This window comes from Rana temporaria, chromosome 2, assembly GCF_905171775.1.
Source record: "Rana temporaria chromosome 2, aRanTem1.1, whole genome shotgun sequence".
Taxonomy (NCBI): domain Eukaryota; kingdom Metazoa; phylum Chordata; class Amphibia; order Anura; family Ranidae; genus Rana; species Rana temporaria.
Window position 1 is genome coordinate 49338514 of NC_053490.1, and position 27589 is coordinate 49366102.

At 43.3% G+C, this 27589-nt stretch overlaps 1 protein-coding gene across 2 annotated transcripts; it reads right to left on the bottom strand.

The window, feature by feature from the left end:
- Window positions 1-1254: 1254 nt before the first annotated feature.
- Window positions 1255-27561, bottom strand: FAM76B (family with sequence similarity 76 member B). 2 transcript variants are annotated; one of them, XM_040340177.1, is made up of 10 exons: window positions 27071-27561; window positions 22846-22910; window positions 19618-19672; window positions 17474-17629; window positions 16557-16753; window positions 14704-14751; window positions 13413-13493; window positions 10859-11009; window positions 5638-5739; window positions 1255-2531 (listed from the first exon to the last, which is right to left on the bottom strand). In XM_040340177.1, exons 1-10 carry the CDS (start codon window positions 27152-27154, stop codon window positions 2445-2447), a joined length of 1026 nt encoding a protein of 341 aa, XP_040196111.1. In that variant the 5' UTR covers window positions 27155-27561; the 3' UTR covers window positions 1255-2444. The 2 variants fall into 2 exon arrangements, with proteins under 2 accessions (XP_040196111.1, XP_040196112.1); XM_040340178.1 differs by having other exon boundaries at window positions 10859-10994; window positions 27071-27560.
- Between the last annotated feature and the right edge of the window lie 28 nt (window positions 27562-27589).

Sequence of the window (27589 nt, forward strand, 5' to 3'; positions counted from 1 at the left end):
TCCATTATGAGGAAGGTCCAACTTCAAATATAAGCTAATGTACTAGATCTTTCATCCATTTATTGATGGTCTATACAAAATAATAAAAAAAAAAAAACACACACCTATAAATTAAAAAAAAGAACACCAAAAAAAAAGGCACTTGCAAGTAAAAATACACAACAGATTTTTAATAAAAAAAAACAAAAAAAAACCCCTACACCTTTTGCTTTCCTGCTGGCACTGTACAAGTGAAAAAATTTGCAGTTTCCCTTCTCTTAAGAAAAAAAGACATATAAAGCCGGCCCGGCCATACACGGTTCGAATTTCAATTTTTTTTTTCGAAAATCGTATCAAAGAGTTTTCGTACGAATTTTGCACCGTTAGTGGGCTGCAGCAACAGCCGATTTTCGTGCGGCATTCAAATTTGAGGAATCCGACATGTTAGAAATTTTTGGGAAAATTTACGATTTTCTATTTTCTCAATTAAGGGAGAATCGTGTAGAATGTAATAGAAAAAACAATGCGCATTTGCAAGAAAAGAATATTCCAGGCCACAAAAATGCTTTTCTGTAGCAACATGAAGGTTTGGTCGGCCGAATTTCAAAAATCAATGGTTTCATCATCGGATTACAAAAAAAAAAAAAAAAAAATGTTCGAAAATTGTCGATGTTTGAAATTAGACCGTGTATGGCCTGCTTTACTTGGATAAATCTTTAAAAAATAATTTACACAGTAGTTTGTATTTTAAAGAAGAACTCCACCCACAAGCTTAGGCCAAGAGTGTTTGGTAATCAGTCCCCACACCCCCAATATGCCATGCTGGTCACATCAATTCTCAAAAATGTTAAAATGGAACATGGGGTAACATTTTTAAATTCACTAAAAAAGCCAACCTTACTAGCAAATACTTTTACTAGGCAAAAATGTGACACTACAATACACTTTAAAGGGGGATGTACTACATGCATAAAATGATTGTGTTCCGAAACGTCAATTATCTTTTTTTTGTAGAATAAAGATCAAAATGTTGCATATAAACATAACTTGGTACAAGCAGCCATGCATGGTGACGAGAACCATTTTTTACTACGGTGGTGTAAGGTGTCCAGTGTGGTGACCTGAACAGCTACACAGATACATGTTTCAGCGGAAGGGCCACTGTGCCTGTCTGGAGCGTATCACAATTTACAAACACTGTATTGTAAAAAAGTACACAGTGTTTATTTTTTCATAAAAAAAAATATTAAAATAAGACAAGTAATCAGACCAAAATGATATGAATCAGCAATTTATAAACTCATACATTTTTAATTAAAATTGATCAAAAAGCCATAATTCTTTCCTTTAATGTCCTTTACACATGATTAGCAATATTCGAGCGGTCAAACAAAACAGGTGCAATTTTTCAGATGCAATTAGAATATCAAATTTGGGATTGTTCACATAATTGGATAGGAAGTTTTGTAGCCACTCTGCAGTTTGACCTATACACAAGTGATAACATATATCTATAATAAAATGAGCGAAGACATAAAACCAAGAGTAAAAGTACTGGAGAAAACACTGTCCGAGGCTTCTTCCAGTGGCATGGAGGTATGGCACTAAACTCTAAAAAGTAAGAGATAGGAGTGCAGTCTGGCTGATCCTCCTTTTACTACAGAACAGATGACCAAAGAGTGGAAACCCGACGGACTGAGACCCCTCCCATATAGTAACTTGGAACGGTCAACTCCTCCCCCAGTACCCCAATCTTAGACTCTGAACTGCTTCCTGACCATTAAAACCTAATAGGTCTTTCAGACGAGTGCTGCACTTAATGGTCATTGCCACAATAGCAATTCAACACTGAAAACATGATTGGTATTTTCTGCTCTGTCCCAAAATAAATCATGGGTCTTAAAATATTTGCTTCACCAAACCCTTCTGCCCAAACTGTTATGGGTGGAGTCCCCCTTTAACCCTTTCTATGACAAAGGGAAACCAGCAGCACGCCATCTTCCATAGCATTTTACCTGTTGCTGATGGCAGAGGGTATAAAGCACCATCATTTAAAAAAAAAAAAACATTTAAAAAACACCCAATTACCCCACCCCCCCAAAAAAAGTAATTTGTCACAGCAGATGTAAAGCGCTCATAAAAATTTGAGCACCAATAAAAAGCCAGCTGCCGATCCGTTTTATTTTTTCCCATTTTTTTTATGTTATTGCCTTTTCCCCCCATCTTAGTGATGCTCTTCCTCCACAGCTGAAGTGGATCAGAGGTGTCTTCAAGCCAGTTGAAGTTGGTTGCGTCTGAGCGCTTTATAATTAAAAAGAGTCCAGGATTCACTATAAAATAGGCTTAAAAAAAAAAAATGTTTAATAATAATAAAAAAAAAAAAAAAGAAGAAGATTCCCTTGTGACTAAAACCATTTTAAGGGCTTCACAGACCAACACTGCATGTCCTCCTGTTAAACAGGTCCTCAAGAGGTCAGGATGCTGCCACTTTTATCAAATTTTTTACCCTTTGACAGAGATGCAACTTGTTTCAGCAAATCCCGGTTTTTGCCCTAAAGACCAAAGAGAAAAAAAAAAAAAAAAGTTAGGACACATATATCCAATCAACTCCCAGTGTAATATGGAAACGTTCAGTCAGCGTTAGCTCCACTATTGACTAAGCCTGGTACACACTAGCAGGTTTTTTTTTCTTCCATTTAATCCAGTGGTCTGAGCTAAAAAAAACAAAACCAACAAATAAAAACCCACACAGAAGAGCTCGGGAGGAGCCACTTTACTAACAATCCAGATGTTATTACAGGCATCTCACCTGCTGAGCTATTGTGTTCCGACAGGACGACACCCCCAACCACCCCCCCCCCCCCCCACCAGGACACACATGTCAGGGGTCTAAACAGAGACCCCTGACATCTCTCATTTGAGACAGAGAAAGGGACAGAGGACATTCATTCCCAAGTCCTTTTCTCTGCATTGAAGATGAATGGAGAGAACGCAGCGTCTCCCCTCCATTCATACACTGAGCAGAGTAACAGTCAGGGATGATCGGTGCGAGGGGGGGGGAGGGTAAGCTGTGAACACCAATGCCCCCCCCCTGCATGGCTTTTCATGTGAAAGCCGCGGGAGGGAGAGAAGCAGATGAAAAAGCCATGCAGGGAGGATCGGTGCTCACAGCTTACCCTCCCCCCCTGCACCGTGAGCGCGCTCTGTTTTTACAATGAATGCGCGTTGCCTCCTCTATGCACGCTCTGGCCAAGGGGAGTGTAGAGGTGGGCAGGGCATCTGCTGACATCATGACCCCGCCCACCAAGCGCCGATGACAGACCCACCCACTGAATCTGCTGTTTTTGGGGACATCCAACTAATAAAACGGGACACATTTGACTGGTATGGATATATGCAGGAGGCATGTATCGCCTTATAGATCAGCACTATGGCAGTAGTTTACAATTGATGAGAGTGGCTTTACATCCACTTTAATATATTTAGCAAATGTTTGTTGATTTTCGATTTTTTAGATCTTTTTAAAAATGGGGCGGTTTTCAGGTTCTTTTGCGCTGGAAATAGTCTCTGCCAAGCACCTGAAAACCACTCCCATTCATTGAATTGTGACTTCTCACACTGGGGCGGTGCGTTTCGAAAAGCCCTGCAAGCAGCATCTTTAAGGCGGTATGGGAGTGATGTATTTACCACTTCCAAAACTCCCTGCCCTAAAAACTGTTTCGGAAGTGCCGCAACGAGCGGCGCTTTAGTGCCAACGTGGCCCCAGTGTGAAAGTGGCAAGAAAAAAAAAAGTTGTTTATGTTTAATTGGATTATTTAAACTAATACATTTTGGAGGTCTGTACAGAATAATTTGTCCCCCATCGCTGAACAGGTACACTTGACAGTTACTGAAGAAATGCATCTTGGGACTTCAAGATATGAATTTTATACATAGTTACATTGGTGCAGCTTAGACCGTGTACCATGCCTGGCCGATGCCCATTGAAGCTGCAAAAATCACTGAAGTAGACACCACTAAAGTAATGCTGCATTCTGAACTGAGCATTTAGAGAATGCTTTGCAGAGCGTCCGTGATCCACATCAAATCAGACAATGCTTGCATTCTTTTAGAAAACGTAAAGCATTCTCCAAATGGCGCCTGTGTTCAGACTGCAGCAGACCAGCCATTTAGCATAGGACCTGGAAGCTAGTCAGGATCACTGGATGAGTGGTGTATACCAATAGCGTATATTGTTTCCAGCTTGCAGAGTCAGCCAGTAGTACCAAATATTTTTTATTTAAATAATGCAATCCCCATACCTGTTTTGTGGGCTGTATCACTACACATGTCAGAGTTTTTTTAAGCAGAAACATGATAGTTCTTGGACATTGCGCCCACATTTATGGAACCAAGAAAGTTATCGAGTTTGCGGCTATTATCATGAATTTATGGTATACACATTTTCATTGCTCCAAACTAGACCAATGTAACATGTATAAAAATATCCATACCTGGAATTCCTCTTTGAATTCCATGGGGAGGTAAAGCTGCAACTTAGACATGCCTCCAAGAACGCAATGCAGAGATCCTCCACAGTCGATTTCAGCTTCTGGCACACTTTTCTGAGCACTGCTTTGCATTACATAGGATGTAGATTTTTCCAAAGCCGAACATTTTTCAGATTTGCACTCAGAGCCCAGAAGTGTGGCAGGTGTGGTCCCTGCATGGCAGCAATGATGGTTGATTCAGTTCTCAGCTTTATACTGCCTTCCCCAGATTCAGAGGCGATTTTTACATGGACATTAAAGTATCAAATTTGAACATTTCTAACAAGACAGACAGCATGGCCTGTGCCAGACAAAATGCATTACACAAAAATAAAAAAATTGTAGCAAGAATGGGACACTCAGCAGGAGATTGTCCACTTCCCAACACCTCTAATTACATGATCCAATGTTGGTGACTGGAGGTAGAGGTGGCAAACAATAGACCACGTTAAGAGAAGCATGTTTTTTTCCCCTTCATACTTGCCTAGGTGGATTCAGCATTAGACCGATGCTGCTGTTCACCGGCGCTCTACACTGAGAACCGAGCCATCGAACACCGCCGATGGCTCGGTTCTCACTCCTCCCCGGGAGGAGAGCTGCTGACCCTAAGTCAGCATCTTTCCTGCTCTGCTCCTCAACACTTATTGGAGCGCTGAGCTGTTGAGGGGCCGGCAGTCTCAGAAACTCGCTGAGAGGCTGAGACTGCCATCAGTCAAGGCAGTTGGCGGATCCAGACTTCAGAAGTCAGGATGACCAAGTAACTCGACTGATTTCAGTGACATCAGCGGAGAGCGGACTTTAGATCGATTTCCACTGAAAACAGGTCACAGGAGCGCAACACGAATTGCACTCATGTGACCCAGAGGAGAAGTCCAGCCTAAAAGAAGTCCAGACTTCTCCGTTAAGGCATGGCTGGCTACCGATTTATACTGCCTAGCCCCTCCCTTCAGACATGGTTGCTGATTTGTACAGCTTCTGCATGCTCTACCCCCCCAGCTGCCTTACCAGCCAATGGATAAACTTCTGCACCATACATAGTATATGAACACAGCCAAAGCTTTATTCCTTTACCACAAAACAAGAATGGCATTCTTTAATACAACAGGAAGGAAACATAAGAAATGCTTACCTGCAACTGCTCATACGATTCCTTGTGGGCCTTTTCCATGCCATTCATCTTTGTCCTCAAGTTATTTTCTTGGAATCGGAAGTCTGCTTTCAGTTCTGTCAACTTTAAAAAAAAAAAATTATATTACACAGAAGTATTTAAAACACCATGTAGTAAATATCTAATGGGGTCTAATCGTGCTAGAAATTTCAAATAAAACCAAAAGCAGGGAAAAAAAAAAAAAAAAAAAGTGTTTATTTCCCTCCCAAAAGTTACAATAAACTGATGGCACAGAAAATGTCGGTTCTTCCACAGAACGGGATCAATTGCATGCAGCATAATCACTTTCTTATTCAATCTTTTAAAACATGAGCAGTTAATTAACCACTTCCCGACCTCCTCATGTACATATACGTCAGCAGAATGGCACGGACAGGCACATGTACGTACCTGTACGTCCTCTGCTAGACGTGGGTGGGGGGGTCCGATCGGGGACCCCCCCCCCGGTACATGCGGAGGTCGGGTCCGCTCGGGGAGCGATCCGGGACGACGGCGCGGCTATTTGTTTTTAGCCGCTCCGTCGCGATCGCTCCCCGGAGCTGAAGAACGGGGAGAGCCGTGTGTAAACACGGCTTCCCCGTGCTTCACTGTGGCGGCGCATCGATCGGGTGATTGCCTTTATAGGGAAGACACGATCGATGATGTCATTCCTACAGCCACACCCCCCTACACTAGTAAAAACACACAAAGTGAACACTAAATGTTATAGCGCCCCCTGTGTTTAACTCCCAAACTGCAACTGTCATTTTCACAATAAACAATGCAATTTAAATGCATTTTTTGCTGTGAAAATGACAATGGTCCCAAAAATGTGTCAAAATTGTCCGAAGTGTCCGCCATATTGTCGCAGTCACGAAAAAAAATCGCTGATCGCCGCCATTAGTAGTAAAAAAAAAAAAAAAAAAAAAAAAAGCAAAAAAACTATCCCCTATTTTGTAAACGCTATAAATTTTGCGCAAACCAACCGATAAACGATTATTGCGATTTTTTTTACCAAAAATAGGTAGAAGAATACGTATCGGCCTAAACTGAGGGAAAAAAATTATATATGCTTTTGGGGGATATTTATTACAGCAAAAAGTAAAAAATATTGCATTTTTTTCAAAATTGTCGCTCTATTTTTGTTTATAGCGCAAAAAATAAAAACCGCAGAGGTGATCAAATACCACCAAAAGAAAGCTCTATTTGTGGGGAAAAAAGGACGCCAATTTTGTTTGGGAGCCACGTCGCACAACCGCGCAATTGTCTGTTAAAGCGACGCAGTCCCGAACTGTAAAAACCCCTTGGGTCTTTAGGCAGCAATATGGTCCGGGGCTTAAGTGGTTAACACTGAACATGTACTGTCTGCATGGCAGGGCAAGTTTATAGGTCTACTTAAAGTGGTTCCCAAGTCGACTCGCACACTGATCTGCCACAATAACGCAAATGCGTTTTTTGCTATGTTTGTAGCGCATCTTTTTTGTTTGGAACTCAAACTGCACAAAAAAAAAAATCGCGAGGGGGGGGTGTTTTGCTGCATTTCCCATTGCTTTTATGGGAGGGCAGAGTTTTTTTTTTCTTAACTGACCAAACCACGCTCCAACACTGCAATGGAAGCGCAATGCCCCAGTGTGAACACATACACAGAATTTAAAGGGAAGCATTTTTCTTAAGCTTTTCTGGCGCTTTTTTATCTGTGCAATGGTATTGGGAAGTAAAACATGTTTGACACTTTGGGAATAAAAAAAAAACTGCGTTAAGAGGCCAATAAGCTGCCAACACTTCACCAGACATATAGGGCAAATCGTCACATAAAAAAAAATATATAGCGCAGCGCTCAAGATAAACCAAATTTAGGATGAAAACATGTATTAGAGCTGCATTAATCGTCAAGAATTATTATCGTGATATTTTTCCCGTTGCAACCTTGAAAAAGTACGGTATTTCCTGATCTTTCTATGCAGAGCATTCTCTCTGCTCTGCTGAAGCCACAGCCTCAAAAGAAAGGAAACAAAAATCTGGGCAGTCTGCCAAATATCACAACATTCTTTATCAGTGGAACTTAAGTCTAAACATTGTAACAATTTGTCCTTTACATCAAAAGGAATAGACTTCCGTATGTAAATGAGAGAAGTTTAACCACTTAAACACTAAACCTTTTTCTGACATTTGTTTGTTTCTAGTTTAAAAAAAAATATATATATTTTAGAGCTGCGCGATTAATCGTTTGAAGATTGTGATCTCGATTCACAACCCCCCCACCGCGATCTCTAGGCTGGATGTGCACGATTTCTTTTCAACTCTCCACCGGATCCAGCGTGGAAAGCAAATGGTGGATATAGGAACTCACGTCAGTCATCAGAGAGCGTGATGCAGCGCCGCTGGATGTCGATGATGCCTGGGTGGAACCACCAAGGTGCACTTACAAGAATTCCAATAAAATCACGCTATGTAATCCTTTAATAGCGTATACAGATCGCAATGACTCCACGAGCATCCGACACATTTTGTCCAATCGGACATTATCTGGGATGACCACCACAGATGTCCAATAGGACGAAACCTATGATACAGTTTTACACATACTACCGCAGATTGCCTGATGTGGTCTACCGCATATTGGGAGCTTTTTATGATGGACTACAATATGATGGTAATTGATGAACATTTTCATTTCACATAATTTTCCATTTTATTTTTCACACGAGTGTTTATTTTGGCATCTTTATTCATTTGTTTTTATAGACCTTGGGAAACCAAGGTTTAGACATATACATGTTTTCATCCTAAAATTTAGTTTATCATCTTGAGCACTGCACTATATTTTTTATATGTTTGACATTTAAACTGCTGCCCTCCACAGCTCCTTCTATTCACTTTCCTGTTGCTCTTAGATGCCAGTAGCGATCAGAAGAGGTCATATGAAAGCTCTAGGTCATGACTTGCAGCTTACACAGGACTAAGGCCCCTTTTACACTTGGGCGACGTGCCCTGCAGCTTGGGGCTGCAAAGTAGCATGACAAGTCGCTCCCCATGATTTCCAATTATAACCATTCATATATGTGCAACTTCAAGAGTAGTCTCTACACTACTTTGGTCTGACTTTCATTCAAGTTGAGGTCCATATACCTCAAGTTTACACAGGCATTCCCTGAAATTGCGGCAAATTCGCTTTGAAGTCATGATAGTGTGAAAGGGGCCTTGGGGCTCACTCACAAGGACCAAGGGATCTCTCTTCACACCCAGGTAATGCTTACACAGGGCAAAAAATACCTATCTAACTGCCCCCAGGTTAAGCTTACGTAGGGCGAAGAGCTCTCTTTCACTCCTTACACCTCCCTCCTGTCTAGTGTCCCCATAGTAAGCAGCTTGCTATAGGGGCAACCGAGCCATTCAGACAGAACTGCAGCCTGGCACTAACCCCCCCCCCCCTCTCCTTATCGGCTAACAGATTTTAAATTGTCAGCAGCAAGAGCCACAGGCGCTTTGCTGCCGTCTCAGACAATAAGGAGGAGAGTCCCAGACAGCCGAGGCTCTCATGCAACATTGCTGGATCAAGATGGGGCTCAGGAAAGTATTAGATGGGCTGATGCACGCAGAAGCCTTTTTATCTTAATGCATAGAATGCATCAATAAAAACCTTCTTCCTTTAGGGGGGGGGGGGGTTAGGGCCAGGCTGCAGCTCTGTCTGAATGGCTCGGTTGCCCCCATAGCAAGCTGCTTACTATGGGGGGGCACTAGACAGGAGGGAGGTGTAAGGAGTTTACACTTTAAGGACAAACCTACATCTTGTTTGGAACCCAGGGGCTTGCCTGTACTTGGATCAAATACTAAAAATCAAACAAAAAGGTGCAGCTTGTCTTTTTTAAAATGGATATAGAAATGTCAAGATTTGTTTATGCAGGAATTGGTATTAAAAAAATATATATACGATAGGGTTGTCCCGATACCACTTTTTTGAGACCGAGTACAAGTACCGATACTTTTTTTCCAAGTACTCGCCGATACTGAATACCGATACTTTTTTTAATGTCATGTGACAGTGGCAGTATTTTTTTTACTATTTTTTTTTTTTTTAGGGGGGGGGGGGGGGGGGGGGGGGGAATTGTCAGTCAATAAATTTTATTTATTTTTTAATATTTATTGCAATTTTTTATTTTCATTTTTATCAGCCCTGTTGGGGGGCTTTGGTGAGATTTCAGGGGTCTTAACAGACCTCTGGCATCTCCCCTTTAAGACAGAGAAAGGGACTAGGGAAACAGATTCCCCAGTCCCTTTCTCAGCAGCTTCAGCTGAAATTAATGGAGGGAAGCTCCTCCATTCATAAACTGAAGCATCAGAAACACAGGAGCTTACGATGCTCAGTTATATGAATGAACAGAGTCAGTGACCACCGACTCTGTTCATTCTGAAAAGGTAGGAGCCGGGCTTAGCGGCTCCTACCTCCGCTCTCCCCCCTGACAGATTGAGGGGGGAGAGCGGCACGGACGGACGGGGGGAAAAGAGAACGGGAACTGCATGGACGGGGAGGGGGGTGGAAGAGAGAACGGGACAGACGGACGGGGGAAGGGGAGGAGAGAACGGCACGGGGAAGGGGAGGAGAGAGAACGGGACGGAGGAAAGAGCACTGCATGGACGGGGGAACGGGAGGAGAGAACGGCACGGACAGCCCGGGGAAGGGGAGGAGAGAGAACGGAACGGAGGAAAGAGCACTGCATGGACGGGGGAAGGGGAGGAGAGAACGGCACGGACGGCCCGGGGAAGGGGAGGAGAGAGAACGGGACGGAGGAAAGAGCACTGCATGGACGGGGGAACGGGAGGAGAGAACGGCACGGACGGACGGAGGAGGTGAGAGAGCAGCAAGGATAGGGGACGTAAACAGCAGGGGGGGGACAACACTAGCCATGGGGGAGAGAAGATTTGCAACTCCCCTGCCTGCCTGCTCAAGTATTGGGTGAAGCATCGGGAGCATTTCCCCGAGTACAAGTACTCGGGGAAATGCTTGGTATCGGTCCCGATACCGATACTAGTATCGGTATCGGGACATCCCTAATATACGACTTTACTTTTGTTCTGCAGAGTTATTCTCAGATTTAGTTTAAAAAAAAAAAAAGTAAGCCAATAGAAGCCTGCGATTAGAGCATGCAGGTGAACCTCTACAAAAAGGAAGAAAATTATGAAAATTGAGCCTGGACTCGCATACCTTTTTATCCTTCTCCAGAATGGTTTGGTCTCTCTGTTGCAAGAGACGCTTCAGAGACATGACTTCCTCTTTCAGCTGGCTGATTAGGACAAAGTTGTCTGTACCACCACTGTCAGTCGACTGAGTGATTGAACTACTAAAATAAAACATGCTGGAATTTGAATATTTATTAGAATACCGAATAATTGTGTTTTTTTCACAGCACAGACATGCCTTTTCATTGCAACAAAACCCACCAACCACTCCTATAATCATTATTCTTACTACTAAAGCAAACCTATCAGGTCGTTTTTTGTATTATTATTCTCCCCCCCACAGTACTGCCAAATGTCTGAGGATCCAAAACAAATTTTCCTTGTGCTTGGAGAACCCATCCAGTTCCCAGGCCAACACACAGTAGACTTCTGTAAAGCACATTTCTGTACTTAAAGCCGCAATATAGCTGCAGTACAGCCATCCTGATTCTTTACCACTTAAATACCGGGTACTTTCACCCCTTAATGCCCAGACCAAATTTTCGATGTGGCAATTTGAATGACAATTCCGCAGTCATACAATGCTGCACTCAAACAAAATGGTTATTTTTTTATAGACAGATGGAACTTTTTTGTGGCATTTAATAACCACTGAGTTTATTTTTTTGCTAAATGAAAAACAAAAGACTGATTTGAAAAAAAAGTAAGTCTAAGTTTGTTACAAAAGTTTGTAAATAAGTAATTTTTCTCCTTCACTGATGTGTGCAGATGAGGTGGCATTGACGAGAACAAATGGGCAGCCTTCATGGGCACTGAAAGGCATCGCTGATGGAACTGCACCATCAATCAATGCACAGATTATCAGTGCAGGTCCCCCTGTCAGAAAAGTCGCCTATTGGCTCTCCTCTACTGATGCTGTCAGTAGGGCAGTGCCAACAGTCATTTCCTATCCTATTTTTTGTATTCCATTTTTAGATGCAGTTGTCTATTAACATCACATTTGTGAAATATTAAAAATTCTTTGCTATATTTTATATACGTGCCTACAAAGTAAATTTTTTCCACATTTCTTCTCAATTCATTCATTATTAGGATGTGGCACAATTGTCATTTATGGTGTCAATTACCACCAAAGGGCATTTGTAATCAATTTATACTCGATTTACACAGCTGATCACATGGTAAAGGGCCTACATCATTGGCTCTTTAGATATGCGGTGCGTCTGAGAGAGACACCACTGATAGTCGCGCTGCACGCCCTGAGCGGCTTGTTCTGAAGGACGTAATGATGTCCAGTCAGAATAATTAAAGGAAGGTGTGAAAATTACCCCCACCTATATATAGTGTGGGCCTGGGATCCAGGAGTTACACACAAAAAAGGACTGGCAAATATACAGACAGCCCAGAGAGGGGAACACAGGAACTGGCAGAACCAGACAGGTTTATTACAGTTTAGAGAAGAACATTAGACAGCACAAGCACTGTGCCGTTTAATGTGCATTAGGGAACGACAGGATCTTTTTTTGGTTAACACACAGACTTTAAGTTGCCGACCAGGAAAAACTAAAGTACATCAGGAATCCTAAACTGATTTTCAGCATTCTTTTTCCAAATTTGTGACTTATTAGTAAATATAAAAAAATATATAATATACTGACAGGTAGGTGTAAGTTATGTAATCCCAATCCAAACCACCAAGACAGGTTGAGAATTTTGAATTCAGAAAACCGGGCAAAGATTGAAGCACTAGATACCGGGCGATGAGGGAAAGAGCAGACACCTAAATCGCTGAAGAAGCAAAATTTGCAAGGTAAGACTGACTGAATTGCTAAGATAGTTTTGGGCCCCGCAGAAGTCGTGTGACAGTCAGACAACAGCATTTCAAGAAGGAAGCCAACAATGGCAAACCCCTGTATGTCTCTTATAACTGCCACTTTAAATGCAACATGGCAGACACACAGGGACAACTATTAAAGTGTTACTAAACCCACAACAGTAAAAATCAGTCTGTATATGCAGTAAAGCATGCTTGTATACTCACTGTGGAACCCAAGGGGTTATCCTTAGCATTGTGTAAAAAAGCTGTTTGATCCCGTCTTCTCCGATTCTGTCCCCCCCCCCCCCACACACAGTCTCCAACCCATCTGCTGATAGTACAGAGCCTTGGGGGCACTTTGCACATGCTCAGTTTTGTGTGTATTGCTAGAGATTTTTTTTCCTTGGGAGAGTGCATGCGATCAGCACAGGGCCAAGCAGCACATATATATGTCGGGTCCTGAGTTTAGCAACACTTTAAGGGAACTTTAGTGTGTAAATATTGCAAAAAAAGGCAAACCTGTGCTCTGCCCGCCCCCCCCATGCCGCTGCAAGCAACATTACTGCTGCTGTCTCCAGTAACAGACCCCAACCCTGTGTAAGCTCTGACCAACGTGACACAGGGCTGTACTAAGAAAATCTATTCTCTTCCCCATCAATATGTGGTTGTGACTAAGCCAGCCCTGTCATAATATGTTGATAACCAAGTATACTACAAACCCCCCCCCCCATTGACCCATTGAATAAAAGGTGACCAAGTATACCTGTCTCCGTTAGATGGCTTTGATTCCAATTTGGGCTTTTTCTTTGGAGTTTCATTCTGAATTGTTGTAGTGGATTTATGACTGGAAAAATAAAAGGAAGAAATGTTTGTCAAAATATAAAAACTCCAAAATGCTGAGAGATTACTAAAGTATACTGGGCACTGATGAAGAGGCACTGCAGGCATTACTGATGGGCACTGATTAGCAACCCTGGCGGTCATGGGTGGGCACCCTCAGAGGGGGGTATGCACAGATAGTCAGTGCAGACCATGCCCCCCCCCCTCGAGGAGAGCCGATCGGCTGCTCTCCTCTACTCACATCTGTCAGTGCGAGTGGGGGAAAAGCTGATAAAATGTCTCTTGCTATTTACACTGTTTGGACACAGCTGATCGCATGGTAAAGAGCCTACATCAGTCAGATCGATGATGCGGTTTGTCAGACTGACACACCATCGATCGACACGGTGCGTGTAATCGCGGCTTATCCTGCTCATATGATGTCCAGTCAGGATAACACAACCACTTTGCGCACGTCATTCTGCTATACCGCGGGCGGGAAGTGGTTAAGGCTAAAAACTCATCAGATTGATACCTGTGTACCTGTTCTGGCAATTCACACCATTTGTTCTGGAACCACTATAACTGGCACCCGAAGAGGTATATTTATAAACCAATGAATGTCACATTCATTACACTTTCACTACAGGTGAATCTTTCTAGTACACAAGTTAAAATTACAGTAAAATTACTCATCTGCAGGGAATGGCAATTTCACTGCTTTCAATGCCCCAAAGTGTGGGAAAAATCTCAAATTTTGAGTTTACACCAGACAATATGGAGGGACATTGTCCATGTCACTTCCTGTGAGCTGACCGAGAGGCATCAAAACAAATCTTTTGTAAAACGTCTAATCTAATCAACCCTTACTTAATGGAGGGTAACAAAAAGGCAGACATATTTAAAGTCCAGGGTGAGCAACAACCATGGCTCACTGCTGCCTCCATGTCCAATAGAAAGAGCGCAGTGCCGCTGCTCTCAGGCACAGCACTGGATCGAGGTCATGATCAGGTAAGTATTTAGGGGAGGATGGGAAGGAGCTGAACCATAGAAGGTTTTTTTGTATCTTAATGCAGAGAATGCAATAAAGACAAGTAACCTTAACCTTCAAACTAGTAGCCACTGTGAAATACATTTCCATGTATTACCATTACTTGTACACAGAATGCCTATACCTTTATTTGCACACCTGTAGAGGATAAAGAAAAAAGGGGCATTTTGTCCAATAAACTTACCTTGGTTTCCAAAGTCCCTGCTCTGATTCTGGGCTTAGACTGCCAACTCTAAAAAGGAAAGAAAAACATAATTATGTTGCTGAAAAAGCAGATCCGCCTCGTGTGAATGAGGCCAAGAATTCTATATCAGGCAAGAATGGAACAACATTCCTCTCCCAAAAGTCCAGAAACTGGTCTCCTCGGTTCCCAGACATTTACAGAGTAATGAAAGAGGGTGCTACACCGTGGTAAACATTGTCTTCTCTCAAAATTTCTGAAACATGTTGCTGCCATCAATTTCAAAATTACCTTATTTTTTTTCTTAAACTGGTACATTTTCTCAGTTTAAACATTTGATAGGTTTTCTATTTTTTATTCTGAATACAATATGGGTTTATGTAGATTTTTAGTGTCCGAACGTTTTAGGAATTGGGGTTGCTGTCACTAACTTGACTTAAAGTAAAAAAAAAAAAAAATAAATAAATTTGACATTCTTACTTGCAGTGCTATTCCTTTTTACTTGCAAGGTGGCTGGATAAAAAATAAACCGCTTAGCAAAGACCCCCCTCCTTCCTTTCTCATCATAGCACTCTCAGTATAAGGAGTACAGCACCACCCTTTTGTCACAATCATCACTGTTTACCTTACTTTAATATTTATACATTTTACATTATGAAAGTTGTATGGATTAATACTCCAAATCACTGGTGGGATACCAGCAGAAAAGAATACAGTCCCCCAGAGCTCACTAAAATATCAGTTTTAGGTGGCCATATCTATCAAATGGAATGATAGGGGGACAGCAGCACAGAGACACTTGCTGTCCTGCATTTATTAGTAAGTGTGACAAGTGAATACCGATCCCCAGTATCCTGCTTGCTCCTTCAGGTGACAAAAATGCTTCAACTTCTCAGTTTGCATATACTGTTTTGCATACGAAGAGAACATTATAAAGATGCAAAACGTAATTCCTAAGTGTTCTCATAGTAAACCCATATGCAACAAGTGTGAAAGCTACCCTCCAGTGCCACATTACCTTTGGAATGTTCAAACGAACCCCCTAAAAAAAAAAATTGCATGTAATTAACTACCATTTACAAAATTGGTATAGGGCCAATTCCTCCCACATGACAGTGACTGCCTTTGTCTATAGATCACTCCAGCACTGAGGCGGGACGGGGTTGGACATTTGACTATAATAACTTACAGGGCTGCATTACCAGTTTTACAAATTGGAAATTTCTGTTTTTGCTTGCCCATGTCTATGGAACATAACCTGTTTCTAAAGCCATCCTACAAGCCTAAAAACCAGCCTCAGACAGCCTGCTTCCTGCATGAATCACACTGCATTAGGCATACAGCCTCTAGACTAGTGATGGCGAACCTTGGCACCCCAGATGTTTTGCAACTACATTTCCCATGATGCTTAACTACAATGCTGAATCCACGAGCACCATAGGAAATGTAGTTGCAAAACATCTGGGGTGCCAAGGTTCGCCATCACTGCTCTAGACTAATGCTCCATATTGACATCAGTTCAAGTATACAGCAGCTCCTAATGCCAGAAAGAATATGCATGCCAAAATTAAACTGCCATGTTCACGCACAACCTGCAACCCATCAGATGACAGACTGTCAGCGGACAGACTTGACAAACCGTTAGATTTTAGGTCTATGTATTCTGCTGCATGAGAATAGTGGAAAGGGCATCCTTAGGAGCCAGGCTGAAAATTTGAATGCTTCTCTACTTTAAAACAAAATAAGAATGACAAACCATCTTTAAACTGGACAGAAGTACTACAAGCAACTTGCAGTGTATGCAAAAAGTATATGTAAACCAGAATACAAACAAGAAAGGGGCTTAAGGGGCTTACTTATGGTGGCTGCCACTATGTCGGTGATGATGATGGTGGTGATGATGGTGAGGTTTAGATTGTTGGTCTTTCTCAGTAAGGGAAGACGTAGAGGAGTTGGAATGGGTGGAGCCCAAACTTTTGCGCTGCTCCTTAGTCTTCTGAAGAACTCTCTTGTAGGACAGTGTGCAAAGCCAACAGAGTAGCTTCCCATCAACCTATATAGAATAAAATATAGATCTTAAAGTCATTGGTCCAGCTAATACAGCAGAAATATCAGGCAAGTATAAAACGATAATCACATTTCTTCAGGAATTTAGGCCAATATGTTTTCTGCTAAAATATTTTTTTTTGGGGGGGGGGGGCATATATTGCATGATTTGCGCAAAAGTTATAGCGTCCACAAACTATGGGATATTTTTTTGGAACCGATCAGTGTGAACCCAGGCTTGTCATAGTGACTTCAGACTAGATACACACAGGAGTAGTGCAGGAACCCGCATGTGATGCAGACAGGAATCGCACCACATTCCTGTTCAAATTACATGCGATTCTTTGCACTGAGACACGAGTTCATTCATTTTGTATGGGGTCAAATCGCAAAGTTCACACTTTGACAGAGAAAAGGGTCTTTCAGATCCCTCTGTAAATATGCTATTCCCTCTGTTATGACACAAAATGTATTGAATGAGTACAAGGTAATGGTTTTTCATGGGCCATTGTTGGATTTTCACACCTGCCTGTCATGTTGGCTTCAATATTTTCAATCACTGAATCAGGAGAATGCAGATCAGGACTGTAGCCATTATTTGCTGCAAAGCCAGAACATTGACATGAAATACTGAAGGGAAAAGCAGGTAGCTGGAAGGGCAATTCAATGCTAAAAGTCTACTGAAGCCAGTTAAATGGCAATAATTCACAAAACATGATGCTCATACCTTTCGTCTCCCTTCCTCCTTCCGATCAAAAGCACATTGTTGCTTGCATTGCTCACAGGTCTGAGGAGGTCCATATTTTTTCTCTGAGTTGGTACAACGCTGGCACTTTGTGCCAATAAATGCAGCTATGATGTTACAGTACTGACAAGGCTTGGGCTGCAAGATAAAAAATATGAAACACTAGAATTGAAAATACTGATTTACAACTTAGATCGTTATTTTACATTTAAAAGGTTGCACACAAATCAAAGCAAATCGTTCAAGTTCATGTATTTGGGTGTTCGTTTAGTCATCTAATCTAATGAGAGCTCAACACTTATCTCTGGCTCACTCAATGGTCACTATACAGCACCTGGTTGATTAAAGTGGAGTTCCACCCAAAAATGGAACTTCCGCTTTTCGGAACCCTCCCCCTCTCCGGTGTCACATTTGGCACCTTTCAGGGGGGTGCAGATATCTGTTTAATACAGGTATTTGCACCCACTTCCGGGAATGACTCCCACAGGAGTCACTCCCCCCGCACTGCCTTCTGGGAAACACACTGGTCCCAGGAGACAGTGGGGACCACTGGGAAAGCGCCGCGCTACTCACGTATGTGCAGTAGGGAACCTAGCAGTTAAGCAGTAGGGAATCACTTCCCGATTGCCTCATTGAGGATGGTGGTGGGAGCAGCAGAGAGACATTGTGGGCGCGCTGGACAGGCAAGTGTCCATTCATTAAAAGTCAGCAGCTGCAGTATTTGTAGCTGTTGGCTTTTTTTATTTTTTTCGTGGGACCTCTGCTTTAAAAGCTACCTCCTGGCAGGTAAACAAAAAAAAAAAAAAAACTAGGTGTACCAATAGGAAATTTTGGTGCCGCATTTTCTGATTGGATGAAGCGGAAAGGAGGGGTAGTGACATCACAAGTGGATTCACTAGTACACTGGACTTTGAGATTGTATGGAAACAGTCACATTTTGATTTTATTTGCAGTGATATTTGCACAATTATTTTAAGCTACATAAGAGGTATACATTTGTTTAAAGTGGTAGTAAAGGCGCTTGCTTTTCTTGTACCTACAGATAAGCTTACAAATCAGGCTTACCTGTAGGTACAATGAATATCTTCTAAATGTACACCGTTTAGGAGATATTCACAGTGACAATCTGCATTCCTGGGCAAACAGTATGTTGTAATAATGCAGAGAGCTGTGCTGCAGCCGGGGCTCCCACATCCATAAGTGACATCATCGCAGCTCTGGCCAGTCAGCCAAAGACCGCAAACCCAGAAAGAGTTCCAATTTTTTTTGCAAGAGAACATACAAAAAAAAATTAAAACCAGCAGCGTGGTCTGATTTAGCTGAAAAAAAAATGTTTGTTTTCTGATAACAATAGGGAAGAGACAAGTACGTCATAATCCCTGATGTGTTAATTCAACTTTATTACGTTTATGGAATGGACGGGGTGCATCAAGCTCTGTCTGATACACGGTCGGCTTACTTCGTAGATGTGGTGCTGCAGTGTTTAAATTTCAGCTCCAGACATAAAAGATTCCCAGACTGAAATTACTTGAACACCCCATTTCCTCTAGACTCCAGACTGCTCTGGCTGCAAGCACAAATCCCAAAACACAAAATGCATCTCCACCTCTCTTGTCCTTACATTTCACAATGAAAAAACAAAAAAATAAACCACACAGCCTCAGGCTTTGTTTTGTGAATGCAGAGATGTGACCGCAGACCTGGGGTCTAGGAGACCTACAGCTATTACAGGCGAGCGGGCACAGAAGTACATTGGGAGGTGTACTTTTACCAGCATGTGAAGAAAATATACCCTATGGCAGTTGGATTTAAAGGAAATGGGGTGTTCAACTAATATAACCCCAGTAAGCTTTTTGTCCAGAGATAAGCTTTATAGGGTTTTCATCCATCACACTTTAGCGGGTCTGATGTCAGGGGGCATGTCACCGCTGACATCCGTGGCTCCATAGAGGAGCACGGAGTGTCCGTTCTGACAGGCGGACCTGAACGATCCCCCCGTGTGAAAAGGGCCTTAATGAAGTTCAGAAGATCTGAATAAATCTCAGTCCCCGGGTTGTGTTGGAATCATAAGCTGCAGATAAGTATCCAACCTAAAAGTAGATATGCATAACAAAATCCAAACTTACCGTTCCAAATTGCTTAACATTTTGCGCACATTTCTTGCATATAGTGTTGGTTTTACTAGGAAAACAAGAAAGAACAATAAATCAGGGTGTATACATACAGCATGGTAATAAATAAGTTCACAAGAACACAATAGGGGTTATTTACAAAAGGCAAATCCACTTTGCACTACAAGTGCAAACCACAAGTTGCTGTAGATCCGAGGGGGACATGCAAGGAAAACAAAAACAGTATTTTAGCTTGCACATGATTGAATGATAAAATCAGCAGAGCTTCCCTTCATTTCAGATCTACCCCTCAGATTTACAGCGACTGCACTTCCAAGTGCACTTGTAGTGCAAAGTGGATTTGCCTTTTGTAAATAACCGCCAATATCAGTTGAAAATGAAATAGAATTCTGTTAGATGCTACATCGGGTTGAATAGAGGACATTTCAATCACTCTAGTTTGGGTGTAGTTCAGTTTTCACATTAAAGTTGATAATGGGAAATGGTCACTGAACAATCCTCTTAGTGCTCAGATGGACGGTGTGCTTTTTAAATTGAAAAGACATGCGAGAATGACAAAAATGCAAAGCTTGGTATGCTTTGCCTGGCGTTCAAATGCATCTCAATAGGACATGTTGTGCCCAAAGAAACTGGACAGACAAAAATAAGTCAAAACATAGTCTGGGAAGAGAACTACCATATGTACTGCTCAATTAAAAAGGTGGGATATTGCTCACCTGCATTCCAAAAATCTTAAATTCAAGAAAACAATGCCCATTGACACGGGACCTTAGCAAGCATTTCCAAGCATGAACTAACAAAAGTTAAATTTTTTGCAGATTTTGGGTTTATTTAGCCCGCCTCCCTCTTCGTACTTAATGCAAGTAAAGCCTTACCTAGCACCTGTCCACAACTCAGTTTAGATAGAAGTCCTGGCTGTAGTATCTGCTAGGGAGTCACATGGCTGGTGCCCTCATCCAGGAAGCTTTTGCAACAGAGCCACTTATTGGCTAACTCAGCCTAAACACCCAATCAGCCACTTCCTTTCAGGTGACACTGCTATCATGGCTACAATAGAAACCTACAACCCAACTAAGCCAAGGACAGGTGTTCTACTTTTCTATTTGTCGGGTTGGGTGAAAAGTTATTCATACATTTGCATTATTCTTGATTTAAAAAATAAATAAAAAATAAATAAATAAATAAATAAGATGGCTCCATAAATAGACAGGAAGTTTCCTGGGAAAAAATAACCCTCCACAAATATGTAGTCTGCCACTGCTGTTCTCTCCTTGCAAAAATTCTAGCGGCCCAACTATCATGCTGATGCCAATGGTTTTAAGGGGTCCCAAATCGCTGACCTGGGGTAAGTATGCAGGTAGAGATTTGACTTGTGATTGCATACTTCCAGGTAAAGCGACCCAAGGGCTGGTACACACCACAAAAACACACCCCAGATACGTTCCGGATGCATTTCTGCTCACACGTTTTTGAACCATTCCAGATGATTTTTCTCCGTACTGGGGTGGTCTGGCAGGTTTTTCTTTTTTTGATGCATCCCAGTGCATTTGTGATGCGTTTTACCGCATTCCAGTACAGAAAAAATGCAGCATATTCTACCTTTTTTTTCTGGAACTGACGGCACCGGTGTGAACTATTGGAAACCATATAACCTCCTCTCCTTGTGTTTTTAATGCAAAAAAAAACAAAAAATACTGGACTGCATGTGGTGTGAACCGGCCCTAAAACCAGAGACATCCAGGCAAGTAGCATGTACACAGATCAGTAATGGCAGCCCCCAACTTCTTCCCCCAGATAAATATTTCCTTAAAGCGGAGCTCCACCCAAAAGGAGGGGGAGGCTCAGCCTATTCGCCGCAGCGACCTCCAAGCATTTCACCACCTCCTTCCCCCGCTGCCTTCTGGGACACAGACAGGTCCCATAAGATGGCGGGACCATTCATAAAGCACAGCGCAACTCACATGCGCAGTAGGAAACCGGCTACAAAGCCTGAAGGCTTCAGGCTCAGTTCACACTGGTGTGCCGTCTGACATTGGATGCGATTTGCACCACAAATCACATGTGATGCGAACTAAGCCATACAGATTGTTTGCTTGAACTTGCATCGCATTCAGACAAAACTCGCACTGGACCATTTTTTTGGTCCGTACCAGAATCGGATCGCATGGGTGTTCACACCCATGTGATCCGATTCCGGTCTGAATTGACAGTTCGCACTGCAACATGCAAACAGATTTGGGGTGTCATTAACTTTCTACTGACACACCCAGCATTTTGTATATGGTGGTGTGAACTGCCTGCGAGTCGGGAATCCGCAGTGGATTTGCAGGGTTCTCGCATTGCACCAATGTCAACCCGAGCCTCACTGTCGATTACTTACAATGCCAGTATCTGCACGCAAAGTCGACTGACGAATCAGCTCAGGGTGCCGAAATCACTGGATAGGCAAGGATCCTTATATTAAAAGCTAGCTGCTACAGTATTTGTAGCGGCTGACTTATTTTTTCCCCGGACCTCTTTAGCGACGCGTTAGTTTGAGGAAACGTTCATGCTGCCACGTTTTAGGTACCATAATTAACTTTGCTCAGCATTGCTAGGCAGTAGAAAACACACAACTTACATATTTATTATACATCTCTAAAATATAACTTATCGAATCAAAAAACGTTACTTTTAAAGCCACCCAAAAATGGAACTTCCACATTTCGGATTCCTCCCCTCCTCCGGTGTCACATTTGGCACCTTTCAGGGGGAGAGCAGATACCTGTGCAATCCAGGTATTTGCTTCCACTTCCGGGTATAGATTGCCATAGTACCCGCGGTGATCTATGTCCAGCCCCTCCTCTGTCTACTGGGAGACACACAGTGGGATTGCGCAGAGCGACTCGCACATGCGCCATAGGGAACCAGGAAGTGAAGCCGCAAGGTGGCGGTGCCTCCACCCGAGAGACAGATCGGCTTTGAGTGCCAACATCTCGGGCGCCCTGGACAGGCAAGTGTCCATATATTAAACGGATTTGTAGCTGCCGAATTAATTTTTTTTGGGCGGAACTCCACTTAAAGTGGATTTTTAAGATCCTTGCTAATATAATGCAAAGTCCAGGAATGTTCACAAGCACTCATCTCAGTGGGAAAGCTCTCAATGGAAAAGGAGAAATAAATCACAAAAGCAAACAGGACTTTGAGTGTGTTGTGCCATCTTGACCACTAAAAACGACATACCTTTCTTGCTGGAACTCTGATCGGCAATAGGTACATTTTACAATTGGGTGTGCAATTCGGCACTCCTAAAAAAGAAGAACATAAAAGGTTAATGTCACGACAAATGTCAAATCACAAGCAACTAACAAGTGCACAACATGTTGGTAAAGGTCCAGGGCATGATCCAACCTGTGAATGTGTGACTGGAAGTCAATATAACATGTACACCTGGTTTACCTGAACATACATTTAGCTAAATGGCTAGGACCAAGGGAATGGTTTGTGTGGGCACTACATTAAAGTGATCGTAAAGCTTTTTTTTTAAATAACAAACATGTTATACTTACCTCCACTGTGCATTTTATTTTGCACACAGTGGCCCCGACTTCTGGGGTCCCACTGCGGCTCTCATGGCTCCTCCCTGCATCATATAACCTCCTAGGAGAAGCGCTCTGGGGGGTTACCTTGTGGGCGTGTTCCTGAGTCCAGCATTCCGCATCCAAAGCTGCTGCATTTAGGACTTGGCCCTGCCCCCTGTGTCATTGGATTTGATTGATAGAAGCGGGAGCCAATGGCTGCGCTGCCATCAATCTATCCAATCAAGAGCCACGAAAACCCGGGCAGAGGAAGAGCGTGGCTCTGTCGTGGGAAATTCCAGGGCTCAGGTGAGTAAAACGGGGGGCCAGTCACTAGAAAAAGTTTTCTAGTGACTGGCATTAGGATGCATGAGGGTTTACAACCCCTTCATGGTTGCTTTTGTCAGCAGGAGCCATGCTGCAGGCTGATCTAATATGCAAGTCTCAACACTTAATCCTAATACCTTCCTGTCACTATGTGGGCAGCCGTCCTAGCCCATAGAAAGAAGCACCTTATTGAAGGTTTAAAGCGCTGCACACGGTTTAGTACCAATATCGCACCGACAGGTTTAACCAGTCACAGTTGGGTTAATGCAAGAATCCAAACAGTCATATACGTGTAGGCTTACTTCACCTCCTCACTACCGGCTCTTGCCAATTGACAGCGGCACAATAGCACTCTTGTTTTGAGAGAACGTCATATGACGTCCTCGTCTTTCAGAGCCACTAGGGGGCGGGCACGAACCCGACGCGTTACTGGGAACTCGATGCGCGTGCCCGCGATGGCTACCGGGCACCCGCGATTGCCCAGTAACTGAGCAGGACCGTGGATCTCTGTGTGTAAAACACAGAGATCCACATCCTGTCAGGGAGAGGAGACCGATGCTGTGTCCCTTGTACATAGGGACACCGATCGGTCACCTCCCCCAGTTAGAAACACTATGCAGGGCACACATTTAACCCCTTCCTCGCCCCCCTAGTGTTAACCCCTTCCCTGCCAGTCACATTTATACAGTAATCAGTGCAGCACTGATCGCTGTATAAATGTGAATGGTCCCAAAAATGTGTCAAAAGTGTGATGTGTCCGCCATAATGTAAAAAAAAAAAAAAAATCATAATTATGTCCCCTATTTTGTTTTACGCAATCCAGTCAATATACGCTTGAGATTTTTTTTTTACAAAAATATGTAGAAGAATACGTATTGGCGCTATATATATATATATATATATATATATATATATATATATATATATATATATATATATATATATATATATACACATATACATACACACACACACACACACACATATATATATTACACACACATTATATATATGTGTATGTATGCAACACATAATGTGGCATGCATGTTCCTTGATAAAAATGTTCTCAAGCAAGTTATGGGTAAATCTCAGATTTTAACCACTTGCTTATTGGGCACATATACCCCCTTCCTGCCCAGGCGAAACTGGGCACATATACCCCCTTCCTGCCCAGGCGAAGGGGGGGGGGGGATAAAGATTATATATATTATTTTTTAATTGGGATATTATAGCAAAAAAATAGTGTTTATTTTAAATTGTCGCTCTTTTTTTGTTTATAGCACAAAAAATAAAAACCACAGAGGTGATCAAATACCACCAAAAGAAAGCTCTATTTGTGGGGGAAAAAGGACGTCAATTTTGTTTGGGAGCCACGTCGCACAATTGTCAGTTAAAGCGACGCAGTGCCGTAAGCTGAAGTTTCGCCTGGGCAGGAAGGGGGTATAGGTGCCCAGTAAGCAAGTGGTTAAAAATCTGAGATTTACCCATAACTTCTTAAAGAGCATTTTTATCAAGGAACATGCATTCCACATTACCGTATTTATCGGCGTATACTGCGCACTTTTTTCCCCCTGAAAATCAGGGCAAAATCATGGGTGCGCGATATACGCCGATACCCGCACCGTGTTTGAATGCCTGCGCCGACATTGTACCCGAGCGCAATATGCTCGGGTACATACGGCTAGGCTCGTAGTCACGCTCTGTGACATTTATGCGTGAGAAGCCGAGCCTGGCCGAATATACCCGAGTGTACTGCGCTCGGTATACGTCGGCGGAGGCTTCAAACTGAGCGCGGGAATTCGACATGAAGACAGCGCGGGAGAACACCACCGAGGCCGCAGACGGACCAGACGAGGCCACCGGGCAAGACACCAAAACTAAAGTAGTAAAATGTAATAAAATGATTTTTTTTAACAGGATTTTAGGGTCAAAATTAGGGGTGCGCGCTATACCCCGATAAATACGGTAATTATGCCGCCATCATTAGTGCATGATGTAAGTCGCCTCCAGCATGACTCGTTTCTTCTTGCTGGAGGCCAACAGAGGACGTTATTTGTATCTTAAAAAGTGGAAACTTGCGAGTTGGCTACTGTTACTTATTACCATTGGCTACTTTATATGCTACTGTATCAGACTGACCACCTCACTCAGGGTCACCAAGGCCCCTTTCACACTTGTGCGACTTGTCCTGTGACTTGGGACTGCAAAGTCGCATGACAAGTCGTCCCCCTATGATTTCCAATAACAACACTTCATACCAGTGCGAATTCAAGTCGCACCGACTGTACAGGGGTGTATGTAGGTGACAGACTGTGCGGCTGTGACTAAAGCTGGATAATACCCTTGTTATAGGTGTAGGCCATTTATGTACCTTATGAAGGGATGTATGAAGGTGACAGACTGTGCGGCTCTGACGAAAGCTGAATGTCCTTGCTAAAGGCCAGTGATGGCGAACCTTGGCACCCCAGATGTTTTGTAACTACATTTCCCATGATGCTCATGCACTCTTCAGAGTAGCTGAGCATCATGGGAAATGTAGTTCCAAAACATCTGGGGTGCCAAGGTTCGCCATCACTGCTATAGGCCATTTATGTACCTTATGAAGCCTGACTGGAAAACTCCCAGGATGTTGCTTAGATTCATTCTCCACATCGCAGGAGAGAGCACACGTGAAGGGGTTGAATCAGAGACTCAATTACTCCTGTGATGGTGAACGCCGGTCTTAAAGCGGGAGTTCACCCATTTATTTAATTGTTGCCCTTTTCCCCTTAGATGGATGCTCGTTTGGTCTAGGGGAATCGGCTATTTGTTTTAAAATATGATCCGTACTTACCCGTTTTCGAGATGCATCCTCTCCGTCGCTTCCGGGTATGGGTCTTCGGGAGCGGGCGTTCCTTCTTGATTGACAGTCTTCCGAGAGGCTTCCGACAGTCGCATCCATCGCGTCACTCGAAGCTGAAAGAAGCCGAACGTCGGTGCGGCTCTATACTGCGCACCGACGTTCGGCTTCTTTCGGAAAATCGTGACGCGATGGATGCGACCGTGGGAAGCCTCTCGGAAGACTGTCAATCAAGAAGGAATGCCCATTCCCACAGCCCATACCCGGAAGTGGCGAAGACGATGCATCTCGTAAACGGTAAGTACGGATCATATTTTAAAACAACTAGCCAATTCCCCTAGACAAAACGAGCATCCATCTAAGGGGAAAATGTGCTCTCTGAGGGTGAACCTCCGCTTTAACAACATCCTGAGAGTTTTCCAGTCAGGCTTCATAAGGTAGATAAACGGCCTACACCTATAACAAGGGTATTATTCAGCTTTAGTCAGAGCTGATGAGTCTGTTGTCACCTACAGACATCCCTCACCTGCATACACAGTGTTTAGTAAAGGTGAGCTGCCCCTCCAAGGGTAAAGGCTGACTTGTTGCTATAGGCAACGGGCGCCATATTGGCCCTGGAGTAGCAGTTCGCCTTGGTGACCCAGAGGCTTCAGCACTGCGACTCCCCTAGCAGGCCGCACAGGACTGCGCAGCCGCACAAGGCCCCCTGTTCGGGCGGACTCACCTTACACAGTTGCTGGCCCTGGGAGAGCTCCTCGAACGGGTACCGCTGGTGACACTTGGTGCAGGCGTACAGAGCCGAGGCCATCCTCCGCTGGCGCTCGCTTTACTAAGGAAGAGGGAATAAAAAGACGAGAAACTGCCCGACCGCTCCGGGTCACACCACAGGATCAATCGACGAGGGAGAGAATCCGACCGACCGCTCAACCACAAGATCTCCCCCGTGTCCGGCCTGCGCTCTCCTCCCAGCACGGACCTTTCCTGTTGATTTTTAGAGTCCGCCGCCCGGCCGTCTCATTTATTTATCCTTTTTATTTTTGTGTCTGGCGCCCGCCCGTGTGCTTTCTCCTTCGTGTTACACAATCCAGGTCGGGGAGAGGCGGCGGTGATTCCCGGCTTCTCTACTCTCTCGGGGGAAGCTTCTTCCGTATTCTCCCGTCCTCGCCGTAAACAATCAGCCGGTGCCGCTCCACTACTCAACAAGACAATTTTTTTTTGTTGAAAAGGAAGAAAAAAAAAAATA

Excerpts from the sequence above, each read along its gene's own strand:
- FAM76B (XM_040340177.1), bottom strand. The coding sequence starts at position 27,154 with ATGGCCTCGGCTCTGTACGCCTGCACCAAGTGTCACCAGCGGTACCCG. Across the intron at positions 13,494-14,703 it reads CAGGGACTTTGGAAACCAAG|TCATAAATCCACTACAACAA; the intron begins GTAAGTTTATTG and ends TTATTTTTCCAG. Across the intron at positions 2,532-5,637 it reads AATCGTATGAGCAGTTGCAG|GGCAAAAACCGGGATTTGCT; the intron begins GTAAGCATTTCT and ends TTTGGTCTTTAG.